The sequence below is a fragment of the Buteo buteo genome, chromosome 9, assembly GCF_964188355.1.
Source record: "Buteo buteo chromosome 9, bButBut1.hap1.1, whole genome shotgun sequence".
In the NCBI taxonomy this organism is placed as follows: domain Eukaryota; kingdom Metazoa; phylum Chordata; class Aves; order Accipitriformes; family Accipitridae; genus Buteo; species Buteo buteo.
The window spans coordinates 44,456,103-44,468,980 of record NC_134179.1 but is presented as its reverse complement, the minus strand read 5'-3'; the positions used below and the strand labels follow the sequence as shown (position 1 = coordinate 44,468,980).

The following is a 12,878-nucleotide window of genomic DNA, read 5'->3' as shown; positions in this document are numbered from 1 at the left end:
GCAAAGTGCGGTGTTGCATCAGCCATCTGCAGAGGGGAAACTGAGGCACGGGGCTTGAAGTGGGGGAATTTGGCCCCGAGGAGGTCCCAGGGCTCCTGCCCTCCAGGAAGGGCCCTGCAGGTGAGGATGCCCGGCCGGCTTTGCTGCTGCAGAGCCGCTTCCCGGCTGTAGGGAGGTTTGGACCCCCAAATCCTCGTGTTCCCTCAGCACGGAGGGCTGAGCTCAGGCCGCTTGGCACAGAGCCCGTCCCATCCCAAGGGACACCGCGTCGGCGGGGACTAAGCCTGAATCCCGGGCTGAGGATGCCCCGGAGCATCCCCGTCACCGGCAGACAGGGCCATCGGAGGCTGTTCAAGGTGACGGTCAGGACACGGCTCCCAGCTCTCCTCTCCCTCCTGGCCCTGAGCGAGTCCTCCCTGCGCAGGGACACTTGTGACAACCGTCGCCCCAGGAGTCCTGCTGTGTCTCCCAGGGAGGGCAGTGTCCCTGGTGTCACTTTACCGTGGAGGGGAGGGGGGGGGGGAGACTCAAGGACATAACCTGGGGACAGAGCCATGCTCCTTCCCCTACCCTGCCGGCCCCCGCTGTCAGCACCACCCAGGATCAGGACCCCCAGGGGTGAGGGCGACGGTGGGGTGACGGTGCCAGGTCCCCGGCCGTGGGCGCAGCGGGGATGCTCGTGAGCCTGACACCCGTCTGGGTGGCCGCGACGGCTGATCTCACAGCGGGGTGGCTGTGGGGGGGGGGTGCCTGTGAATTTATCCTCGCCGGCGATGGTATAACAGGAATGAATTAGCACGTCGTGACGTCAGGGGCCACATGTGCTGCAGCACTTGCTTCCCCCCCTGTTAATGAGCCGCTTCACCCCCCCCCGCCCCCCCAATCCCTAACGCCCTCCAGCCCTTGTTTTTCTTCCTAGAAAAAAATTCTGGAAATTTCCTTGTTTTCCTTCTTTTTCTCACTTGGGAACTCAGCAGGGGGATTCCTGCCTGATGGGTTGGAAGGGGGTGGCAGTGCTCTGGCAGCCTGGGGGTGCCCAGGAAGCGGGGGGGGGGGCTGCAGCTGCCCTGCTCTGCCCTGGATGCAGATGCCACGCACAGCGGGCAGCGGCTGTGCCAGGGAGGGGCGTACACGCGTGTGCGTGTGCATCTGTGCGTGTGTGCACACACCAGGCCAGGAGTGAACGTGGAGGGGGGGGCTGCCCCCACTGCTAAATCCCCCACCGTCCCCACTGCCGCATGCCTCAACACCAGCCCTCTCCCCCACTAACTCCAGGGATTAGGGGCCGGGAGGAGCTGGCAGGGAGCCGGAAAGGTGGGGGGGGAGCGGGGGGTCAGCGGGGGGGGGGTGTCTTTGCATAGAGATTGAAGCCCAGGGACCCCTCTGAACAATGACACCGGTGAAAAGCCGGCCCGAATGGCTGCTAAGCTGTGTCTGATGGGCAATACACAACCCCCTGCGAGACCACCACCGGCCCGGAGGTGACTCACCGTGGGGACATGGGGGTCCCATCCATCTGCCCCGCCATGGCCCCCCACCCCGTGCATCCTTAACTCCCCATTTCCTCCTGCTCTGCAGCCGGAACCCTCTGTGGGGGAAGCAGAGCTGTCCCCATCCCTGTCCCCATCCCCATCCCTGTCCCCATCCCTGTCCCCATCGCCATCCCTGTCCCCATCCGCTCCCACTGGCCCCCCAGCAGCACCGACACCTGCGACCCCAAGGCCCAGAGCCCAGGGGATTTAGATGGGGGTTTGGTAGAGACCCACGTGTGCCCCTTTCTCCCCCAACTCCACGCACCCACCCCCAGCCCCAGAGGGGTCCCGCTGGTGTGGGGAAAGGCTGGGGACATCCCTGCACCCAGGGGCCAAGCCTGGACCCCAGGAGGGGGACAGAGGGGCTGGTGTCATCGTCACTTGTCCTTTCGTGCGGTGTGGGAGCAACGGGCGCGGGGTGGCACCCAGCCGTCCCCCCCACCCTCCCGTGGCCCTGCCCCACTGGGAATGGAAAGTATTGACAGGCGCCAAGCTGGGGAGCTGCCAAGGGAAGCGGCCCCTCCAGAGCCAAATGCCTTCGCGATGGCTCCAGGGGACACGGGGACTTCCCCAGGCGCAGCGGGGTCAAGGGCAGGTGCCGGGAAGGCCTGGCCTCGGGGTGGGCATGGGAGAGGGCACGGAGGGTGGGCACGGCTTGTCCGAGCTCCCCGGGGAACTCGGACCACCCCAAGCCCTGCGGGAGGGGACCGAGAATGGGATGGGACCCCAGCCCCAGTCCCCAGGCGCTCGCCAGTCTGAGCCACCTCCCGTGTCTGCTGTGACACCAGGGTGTGCAGCGGGGACCCAAAATAGCGGGCACCCAAGACCCACACAGGGTCTGGGGGCTGCCCTGGTCTCCCTTGGGGGGGAGAAGCACCCCCACACGGGGCCCATGCAGCACCCCCGGCCAAGTGGGATAAATTAATGGGTTAATTAAGGGTCCTGGGAGGAAGGGAGACAGGGTGTTAACTGGTCCCCAGTGCCCTGCGTCACCCCAGACCCCCCCAAATCCGGGCAGGAGCACTGTCCCCCCGGTCACTCCGTGTCCCCATGTCCCCCCATGTCCCCGTCCCCTCCCATATCCCCACCCCTGCCAGCATCCCACGGCCCCGGCTCCTCCCGCGTCCCCCCCCCATCCCTTCCCACCTCCCCACTCCCCCAGTATCCCCCATCCCCACGTGTCCCCCCCCCCCCCATCCCCTCCCTCTCTTCCCATCCCCAACCACGTTCCTTGTCCCCGCGTGTCCGGGACCCCGCGTGTCCCGCTCCCCGCCCCACGGCCCGCCCCATACCCGCTCCCCCCGCCCCGGTGGGGGCCGCCTCCGCCGGGGAAGGCGGAGCTCCCGGCGCGGAGCCGCTTCTTTGGATAAGAGGCGCGGGGCCACGGCGATGGGCAGGTGGGGAGCGTGAAGGCACCGGCAGCGCTACCGGCAGCAGCGGGGCAGGGCCGGCCCCCCCCTTTCCCCTTCCCCCCCCCCCCCCCGAAGGCACTTTTGGGGGCTTTCCGGGTGTTTGGGATTTTTTTTTTCTTTTTTTTTTTTCGGGTGTGTTTTTTTTGCCCCCTCCCCCCCCTCCTTGGCTTACCCAGGGCCACCCCGGCTCCCCCCCACTCCCCCCACCCCATCCACCCACCCACCCCCCCCCCCCCCCCCACCCCTCTCCCTCGCCGCCGGGCATGGAGGGGGCGGCGGGAACCCGGCGAAGCGGGCACCGCTGAAAGGCTCCCGGCTCCGGATCCCGGAGCCGCCGGTGGGACCCCCATGAGCGGTTGAGCGGGGCCGGTGCCCCCCACCCGTCCATGGGCGCGCTGGAGCCGGGCACCGGAGCCCCCCGCCCCGCCGCCCCCATGCTCAGCGGCACCGCCAGCTTCGTCAAGGAGCCACCGGGCCCCCGGGATGCCGTTTCTTCTTACTACGGTGATGGGGGGGGACCGGAACCGGGAGCCCCCCCGTTACCTTACGGAGCTCCCGGTGGTTTCGGTGGCCGGTTCCTTGGACCGTGCCCTCCTTACCGGGCACAGCCGCCTTCCGCCGCAGCTCCGCTCGAGGGTTACGCGGTGGAGGGTTACGCGGGTGCGGAGCTGTACGCGGGTGCGGAGGGGGCTTACACCACCCCCGGCACCGCTCCGTTATGCCCCCGGACCGGACCGCTCTGCGCCCTACCCGGGTACCGGGCGGCCGGGAAGGTGCAGGTGATGCTCAACAACTACCCGCTCTGGGCCAAGTTCCACAAGCACCAGACCGAGATGATCATCACCAAGCAGGGCAGGTGAGTCAGGGTACCTGGGGGGGGGGGACGACACTGGTGGGGTACCGGGACAGAGACCGGCAGCGGTACTGGGATCCGCACGGGCATCGGGGAGCAGCGGGTGGGGAGTCTGGGCAAAGGCACTGGGGGTGCTAGGGTGGGCACGCTGGCGGCGAGGGTGCAGAGAAGGGTGTGGGACAGGCTGCGGGGGGGGGGCTGCAGGGTGGGCAGGGGGTGGCCGGCATGGTTGAGGGGCTGGAGGTTCCTGCCTTGTCTCCCCACAGGGCTGGAGGTGTGTGGGGGGGGTGTTTGTGGGGCTGGGGGTCCCCCTCTGCCCATGCAAGGGGAGGGGGGGGTTGTGCAAGAGGGGATCCCCGTCCCTGTGGGTTTGGGGGTGATGTCTGTCTGTCTGTGCAAAGGAAAAAAGTAGGGGAGCAAAGTGGACTAGACACCCCCCGCCCCAGGTCTCATTTTCTAGGAGAGTTGAGGCTTCTTGGAAGGAGAAGGGGGTCTGAGGGTGTCCCCGCTTGTATCGGCGTGGCAGAGGGGGGGTCCAGACCTCCCGTGTCCGGGCAGGGTTTGTTGTGCCAGGAATCTCGAGGAGATGGTGCCGATGCCGGGGGCCTGGAGGCAGCGTTTATCCGCCCTCGACCCGTGGGCCGGATCCAGAGCTCAGCGCTGCAACAAGTAGTGAGAACCCGGTGCCTGCCGGGGCCCGGGAGGGTGCCAGCGGCCCTGGCCACCCCACGAGCACAGTGGGTGGGTGGGTGACACCCCCTCTACTTGCTGTCCTCCCTCCGGGATGGAAATCCCCCACACTGCTCCGTGGGGCAGGCAGAGGCTGGGTGCCCCCCCCACATGCCCGGGGAAGGGGGAGCGTTTCGGCATCGTCCTGGGTGCCAAAACAGCTGTCGGTGACACCGTGGCCGGGCGCTTGCTGTCCCCTCCGTGCTGTCTCCCACCTGGGGTGTTCACAGGCTGTGGGCTCCTGGGACTGGAGAAGGGGCTGGGAGATATGGAGGGGGGGGCTAAAATTCACCTCACCACTGCCAACACCCCGGCTTGCAGGGTCTGGGGGGGACCGGGTGCGATACAGGTCCTGGGGGGGCCGTGGAGTTGCCCTGACTTGGAGCAAGGGGAGGCCAAAATGCTGGTGCCCACCCTGAGCCCATCCTTTGGTCCCACATCGGGGTGATGGGGGGGGGGGGGGGCAGCCAGGCCCCAGGTTGCAGTATGGGAGGTCTCAGTGGTGAGGAGGCGTATGTGAGCATGGTGGTGCTGGGTACGGGGCTCAGCCCCCTCCGGATTGGGTTCAGGGGCTGCGGCAGCTCCTGAAAATCCGTGGCGAGGGTGTGACGGGGCAGAGCGCACCCGCTGTGTGTGGGGCAGCTGGCAGAGACCCCCCCCCACACTCTGCTGCCGCCATCCCCTCGCCCAGGGGGGCTTTTTCTGCCCAGCTGGGCGTGGGGGCTGCCGGCAGCGATGCTCTGCACCCTCTCCTCTTCCCTCCCTCGGCCGAGACAGACGGTGTCACTTCGATGCTGAGACCAACCTGCTTAATGTGTTGGAAGTCTAAACGCGTTAGGGCTGCTTGGTTTATCACGGCCGTTCCCAGGCCTGCTCCCCCCGCCGGGCTCGGGGCCGCTCAGCAGCAAACCGGCACCGTCACGGATGGGGGTGACGTGTCCCCAGCATGGGCCAAGGGGGTGGCAGGGGTGTTGGGCCCTCCAAATGGTTCTTTCTCGCCCGCCATCATCCAGGTCGTAGAGGAACCCCCTGAAATTCGCCCCGTTGCTTTCCTCCTCCCTTCCCCAGCCGTCGTGGCAGGTGCTGGGGCAGTGCCCATCCCCGCTGCGTCAGAGCGGCTCAGGATCTGGTGGTGAGGGTCTGGAAACTGGGGTGCCCCCAGAGATCCTGTCGTCTCTGCCCCGCTGCACGTCTGGGCTCTGACACCGGCTCCCAGCCTTAAACCGGGCGATTTTGGGGCTCTTTTTCCAGCTCCGTCCTCCCCAGCGGCTCTGCAGAGGGGCTGGGGGGGAGATGCTCTGTGCTGGGGGGGCTCATGGCCAACCCAGCTCCTGAGAGATGTCAAACTCAGAGCCACAAAACATCCGTTTCCCCCAAACCCGAGCTGCTTTTGCAAAAAATCTGTGTGCAGGGCCAGGCTGCAGCGCTGCTGAGACACAGGAAAAACCCGAAAGCGGGGGCTCGAGGGGGACGTGTGCCCCAAAGCAGGCACCCACCAGACCGAGGGAGTCTGGAGCAGGGCAGGGGATGTGTCCTGTCCTGCTGGGGGTGCGGGCACCCCATCTTGCTGGGCTACGCTGGTCCCTCCTTGCCCGTGTCCCTGGGGCGCAGCCCCCCACATCCCCACGGAGAGGAGCTGAGGCCGGGTGGGAGACAGCAGCACTGGGGCGAACCTGTTCGGGTGCTGGGATTTACTGTGCTGGCACCTTTCTTGCCCTCTCCTGCCCCTCAACCCTGGCTCTGACATGCCGTTCCGTGCCATCCCATGCCGTCCCACGCCATCCCACGCTGTCCTGCGCCCACTCGTCCCCAGCAAAAATAATTTCCTGCCAGTTTCCCACGCAGGTCCCCATCCCTCCTCCGCCTCCCGCGCCTCTTGGGGCTCAGGCAGGGCAGGATTTCTGTGGAAACCCCCAAGGACTCACCATCACCCCGGCTGCGAAGGCCCCGGGGAATTCCTGCCATGGGTTTTTGCTGCGAAGCCGGGACTGGCTTTGCTTTTTGGGAGGACACAGGGGCTGGCTTTGCATTTGGGGGGCACTTGGTACTGCCTTTGGGGGAGGGCAGGGGTTGTCTTTGCTTTTGGGGACACAAGGGATGGTATTGCCTTTGGAGAGGATGCTGGGGATGGCTTCGCACTTGGGGGACACAGGGGCTGGCGTTGCCTTTGGGGGGGGACAGCTTTGGGGACACAACGGCTGGGTTCCCATTTGGCAAACGCGAGGGTTGGCTTTGGTTTGAGGGGTGCCAGGGGTGGCCGTGCATTTGGGGGAACGCAAGGGCTGGCTTTGCCTTTTCAGGAGGGCTCGGGGATGGTTTGCCCAGTCTGGCAGCTGCTGTTCCCATGCAGGCTGGGCTGGGGGGACCCGGTGCCCAGCTGGCAGCTCTGCAGGGTTGGAAGCCGCGGTGCAGCTGTGCTGCGCCATGCAGCCATGTAGCTGCGCCACGCACCTATGCCGTGCTGTGCAATGCAGCCACGCAGCGCCGTGCAGCCGTGCCGTGTCGCCATGCCACGCCGAGGAGCCGTGCCGTGCAACCGTGCAGCTGTGCAACGCGGCCACGTGGCACCGTGCTACCGTGCCATGCGTTGCCGTGCAGCCGTGCCATGCCACCGTGCCATGCCGAGCGGCCGTGCCGTACAGCTGTGCCATGCACCCATGCGGTTGGGGGCACAGGGGGGGCAGGTGGAGCGCGGCGGGGGCCGCGCCGATCTCCCACGCGGCCGCGGTTCTTGCGGCCGCTTGGGCTGGGGCGTGTTGGGTTGCCACTGGGAGAGGAGGCTGCTCAGGAAGCCGGCAGCCCCCTCGGTGTGCTGCGGCGGGTGCAGGCAGGGCTGGGTGGAAGGGGAACCACTGGTTTGGGGGGGGGCGGTTGTTGCGTTCCTGGCCCCCGGCAGGTTTGCAGGCAGCTGGCCCCCAGATTTCCCTTCCACCTGGGTTCGTCCTGGAGCCCCTGTCCCTGTTCTCTGTGTCCCTGTGACCCCAAAATCCCCAGGGTCCCAGGTTACCTAGCGTCCTCTCGACACCCATGTCCTCTGGATGTGCCGGTGCGCCCCCACCTCCCCGTGTCCCCTGGCTCCCCTGCCCCATGGCCACACACCCCGTCCCCCCTTCCAACCCCCCGAGTCAAGGGGTTCATGCAAGGACAAACCTCAGGGCAGCCCGAGAGCTGAGAGCCCCTTCCAGAGGCTCCAGAAACAAACATGCAAAGGGAGGGAAACCAGGGGTGCCCAGCAGTTTTTGGGGTGCACAAGGAGGGGGGTGATGAGCTAGCCGGGGCATCCTGCACCCTGCCATGGCACCTCCCAAACCGCAAAGGCCAAACCCAGGGGAGCTAAGTCCTGCCTGAGCAGCAGCCCCAGGAGCTCGAGCGCTGGGGGATTTAAAAATAAACGCGAGGTGCGCATGGTTTCGGGTCTTACCCCCGCCCTCCCATGCCCCGGCCGAGCCCTGCGGTTTGCACCGCGGCAGCATTTGAGCTGTAACTCTCTCTCTCTGCTCCGCCAGCAGCGCGAGGCTCGGGGAGCCGGGGAACCGGCGGTGTCGGAGCGAGCAAGGTGCAAAAAAAAAAACCAAACAACAGAAAAAGCCTGTTTTCTTCCTCCCTGCTCCTTGCAGCAGCTCAGGGCTGGTGCAACACCCAGCCTGGCTGCTCGCCCCGTGGCCAGCCATCAACCCCGGCTTGCCGGTGTGCCGGGAGCCGGTGCCAGCGAGGGCTTTGGCACCCTGAGCACGGCGGCAGCGAGGCAGCACCCTGCGAGAGCTTCGGCGGGGGCTCGGAGGCAGCTCAGACCCTCGCTGCCGCCCTTTGATGTGGCTGCAATTTTTATCGGTGGCAGGAACCACCTTCCCTCGACACGGCCGTGTGTCGCTCGCTCCAGAGGAGATGTGAGCCCCGGGGGCTGCCCGCTTTTGGCACTCAAGCGGCAGGATGGGGTCTGCGAGGGCTTGGCCGGACCCTGGGGTACCCGGGATGCTCAGGGCCGCTCTCCGTCCCAGCCCTGGGGAGCACATGTGCGTCTCCTCGTCATGAGCACTGCTTGCTTTTTTCTTTTTCTTTTTCTTCTCCCCTCTCTCTCACAAGGGCAATTTTGAGTCAGCGGCACCCGGCGCGGGCTGCGTGCACTCTTTCCACTGCTTTTTGCATGCCTCTTCCCCGGTGCTGCCTGAGCCATGCTTCCTGCCAGCGCCACGGCCGATCCCCCACACTCCTGCCCCGGCACCCGGAGCTGCGTTCACTCCCGGCCCCAACCCCTCGCTTTGCTCCTCGCCCGTGTTTTGGCCCTCCCGGCCCCCCCCACGCTGGTACGCAGGGGCAGGACGGTGGCCCCGGGGGGGCTCGGCTGAGCTCCCTGGTGCGGCAGCCCCCTTGGTGCATCGTGCCATCCCTGTCATGAGCTCACAGGTTCTCTGCCCGGGGGCTGGTGGGAAACACGGGTGGCACTGGGGTGGCTGGGAACTGCCAGGGCAGGCAGGACACCCCCTTCCCGTGCTGGCAGGGCGGCAAAGTAAAACCCCCCCTCCTCTCCCACCAGCCCCTGGCAGGGGTGAATCCTGCTGGTGGGCAGCCCTGCTGCCGGCTCCGTCCCTCGCTCCTGGTGGGATGATGGCCGGGCTGAGGTCGGCTCCGGGGAGCAGCCCACCCTCCCTGCCCAAACACCTGGGTTCCCTTCTAGTGCAGGGGGAGGTGGAAGCCCCCAGCCCCACGCGGGACCCCTCAGCCAGGCAAGGCTTTCTGGGGCCCTTTCAGAGAAGCCCTGGCACCCTTTTTATGAGAAATACCGGCGCTTCGAGGAAATGGGGGGGGGGGGGGGGCAAAGCCAGCCCCTCGCCGCCGGTTGCCCCCCACCCTCGCCCACCGGGTACCCGCAGATGGGAAGCGGCACAGCCAAAGGAGGGAGGAAGAAGGGAGGAGAGAGGGAGGGGGTCGGGGGGGTGTGGGGGGGGCTGCAGCCCCCCCCAGCCCTCTTCCCCTGTGGAGGGGGGGGTCAGGATGAATTCCCCCATCACCTCATGTGTATCTCACCCAGGCGAGGCTGGGAGGAGGGCTGAGGGCCCTCCGTGTCCCCCGTGTCGGTCTGTGCAGGGGGGGGGGGGAGTCTGTCCTGCTCCCCACTGGCGATGGCTCATTAACGCGGGTGACACTAACGGGGTGGCGGGGCAGCGGAACCAGGGCTGCTGGTGGTGCCAGTGCTGGGGCTGGTTTCCATCTCCGGCCGCCAAAAGCCAAAACTCCAGCGGGTGCCGAAATACCGCGGTCAAAGAGCTGAGCTTTGCCTGGGGGGGGGGGGCTGAACCGGCGACCCCAGCCACAGCTCAAGGGCCCATTGCAAACCCCAGCCGGCAATGGGGGCTACTGGGACCAGTGATGGAAAAGGAGGGACTGAACTTGGAGGGGATGGAGGGGGGGTGGCAGATCTCTAATCCCAGGGCTGGGATTTGGGGTTGTCCCCCCGCCAAATGCAGGGGGACAGCGGGGTGCAGCCCCACAGGGGGTGGCAGGTGCAGCCCCCCCCCCCCCAGGGCCGCAGGGTCCCCCCGGCCGTCCCATCCTGTCCCCTTCCTGCCCTTGGCGCAGGCTGGCGCCCAGCCCGAAATAGCAGCGGTGTTGGTTTCCGATCCGGAAGGTGCTTGGGGAGGGGGAGGAAGATGCCGGGGGGGGGGGGATCGGCCCCGAGAGCATCCCCCCAGCTGCCGGGGTCAGTCAGCTTCTCATGGGCACCCAGCCGGGCGCGGGGCAGGGGTGTGGGGGGGGGGAGGCATCACATTGCCTCAGTTTCCCCATCTGCAAAGCAGAGCCGCCCTCCCCATCTCCACTCCCCCTCCCCAATTCCCCCATGCGGCCCTTTGCACCAGGGGCTGAGCCGAGGTGTGTGTGTGGGGGGGGTGTTTGACAGTGTCTGTGCCTCTGTCCCTTCCCCAGGCGCATGTTCCCGTTCCTCAGCTTCAACCTCTCGGGGCTCAACCCCGTGGCCCACTACAGCGTCTGCGTGGACGTGGTGCTGGTGGACCAGCATCACTGGCGCTACCAGGGCGGCAAGTGGGTGCAGTGCGGCAAAGCCGAGGGCAACATGCCAGGTATGGCCCCCCCCTCCCCCCCACCATCCCCTTCCTCCTCCTCACGGTGCAGGGGGTAACCCCATCCTTCCCCCCCCCCAAGGGAATCGCCTCTACCTGCACCCCGACTCGCCCAACACGGGTGCCCACTGGATGCGGCAGGAGGTCTCCTTCGGGAAGCTGAAGCTCACCAACAACAAGGGCGCATCCAACAACGTTGGCCAGGTAAGGGTCCCGCCGCCCCGCCAGGCTGTGCCGGCTCCCCGCACGCCCCCATCCTGACCACCTGCTGCCCCCCCCCAAACCCCGTCCCCCAGATGATCGTGCTGCAGTCGCTGCACAAGTACCAGCCCCGGCTACACGTGACGGAGGTGAAGGAGGGCGAGGGCGAGGACGCGTACCCCTCCCCGCACACCCACACCTTCGCCTTCCCCGAGACCCAGTTCATCGCCGTCACAGCCTACCAGAATGCCGATGTGAGTACGAGACACTCTCCCTTTCCTTAGCATGGGGGTACCCCCCAAACAGCCCCCCTCCCAGAAGAACAGGAACCCCAGTACCCCCCCCTCCAGCATCCTCCCAAGGCCACAGAAACCACTGATACGCTCCAGTATCGCCCCAGCATCACAGCAATCCCAGTAACCCCCCGCCCAGAGCAGCCCCTGGTAACCCCCCCCAGCACCCTCTAAGGTCCCCAGCATAAGGGAAACCCCAATGGCATCCCCCCAGCGCCCCCCCAAACCACCGCCAACACCCTTGTCCGCATCTCTGCCACCCCCTCAGCATCCCAGCACACCCCCCCCCGCCAGTACCCCCTGCGTTCCCTTAGCATCCCAGCACCCTGCAATGCCCCCCCCCAGCAAATCACCCCAGTCCTCCTCCTCCAGCACAGCCCAGCCCCCCCGCCCCCCACCCCATGGGTGCTGGGGTGGGCATCCTGGGACAAGCAGGGCACTCTGGTGGGGTGGGGGCTGCTCAAGGGAAAAGGGATAGGGGGGACAGCCTGGGGGGGGGCAGGCTGGCAGCAGCCCCAGCCCCCCCAGCTCCATGTGTCGTCCCCCCCCAGATCACCCAGCTGAAGATTGACCACAACCCCTTCGCTAAAGGCTTTCGGGACAACTTTGACTCGTGAGTGTCCCCCCCCCCTGCCCTCCCACCAGTCCCCCAAGCCCCGGCTGGCAAGAGGGCATCCCCCCCACTCCCACCCTGTGTGTCCCCCCCCCAGGATGTACACAGCCTCGGAGGGCGACCGCCTCACCCCATCTCCGCCGGAGGGTCCCGGCTGCCAGCAGCTCCTGCCAGCCCCCCGCTTCCAACCCTTCCTGCCCGAGCAGTACCCGCTGCCCCCCGGGCGCTTTTTTGGGGGGGAGCGGGGGGCTCCATTACCCCTACCCCCCAAGGACCCCCCACGCTGGTACTTCACCCCCCAGCAGCCGCCCACCGCCACGGGGGCGTTGGAGTACGGTGGCTACGAAGCGGGGTACGGGGGGGGCAAGCTGGTGCCCTACGGGGTGAAACCCTTTGCCCTGCCGCCCGCCCCCCACCCCTCCTTGCCCTACTACCCCGAGGGGCCGGGGGGTTTTGGGGCTGGGGGGGGCTGGAGCCCCGGGCAGTACGGCCCTAAGGGCAGCCCCGGAGCTCTGGGCTGGTACCGGGAGCCCCGGGAAGAAAAGGGGAAGGAGGCGGAGGGCTGGCCCCCCGAGCCCCCCGCCGCCACCTCGGGTGACTCCTCGGACTCGGGGCTGTACGAGTGCAAACGGCGGCGGGTGTCCCCGTACCCCTCCAGCGCCGAGAGCTCCCCCCCACCCCGCAACGGAGACCTCTACGACAAGGACCCGGGTGCCGACGGTGGCTACTATGGCTTCTATGGCAACTGAACCACACTGGGATGGCGGGGGGGCTCAGACCCCCACCTCGGGCACCCCAAGGCCACAGGAGCTGGGTGCAAGGGGTCTTCGGTGTCCCCCCCCCTATTTAACACCCATATCCTGGGAAGACTTGAGTGGAGGTGGGGGGCTACAGCTAGACAATCAGCCCCCGGTGCCACCCCGGTAGGGCCGTGGGGGCAAGTGGGGAGAGGTTGGGGCGGGGGGGGGGGGGGGGAGGGTGCGTTGTTTTTTTTTTTTGTCGTCAGTGGTTTTTAAGAGGGGGGTGGGGTGGGTTAATGCTGAAGTATTTATTGAGCCCCCACGTGCCTGGCGTGGGGCTGGGGGCAGCAGCATATCTTGCAATAAAGGGGACGCTGTGGGGCACGGCTCTTTGCTCTCCTCTGTGGGCAGGTGGGAGGGAAACTGAG

At 67.0% G+C, this 12,878-nt stretch overlaps 1 protein-coding gene across 1 annotated transcript; it reads left to right on the top strand.

Moving 5' to 3' along the window:
- Nucleotides 1-3,312: 3,312 nt before the first annotated feature.
- TBX21 (T-box transcription factor 21) lies at nucleotides 3,313-12,599 on the top strand. The gene is made up of 6 exons (XM_075036923.1): nucleotides 3,313-3,800; nucleotides 10,449-10,603; nucleotides 10,686-10,807; nucleotides 10,900-11,058; nucleotides 11,649-11,710; nucleotides 11,808-12,599. Exons 1-6 carry the CDS (start codon nucleotides 3,331-3,333, stop codon nucleotides 12,457-12,459), a joined length of 1,620 nt encoding a protein of 539 aa, XP_074893024.1. The 5' UTR covers nucleotides 3,313-3,330; the 3' UTR covers nucleotides 12,460-12,599.
- Nucleotides 12,600-12,878: the final 279 nt, after the last annotated feature.

Bases quoted from the DNA above. Each gene is read 5' to 3' on its own strand.
- TBX21 (XM_075036923.1), top strand. From the start codon at position 3,331: ATGGGCGCGCTGGAGCCGGGCACCGGAGCCCCCCGCCCCGCCGCCCCC. The intron at 3,801-10,448 runs GTGAGTCAGGGT...TCCCTTCCCCAG, and splicing joins ATCATCACCAAGCAGGGCAG to GCGCATGTTCCCGTTCCTCA. The intron at 10,808-10,899 runs GTAAGGGTCCCG...CCCGTCCCCCAG, and splicing joins CATCCAACAACGTTGGCCAG to ATGATCGTGCTGCAGTCGCT.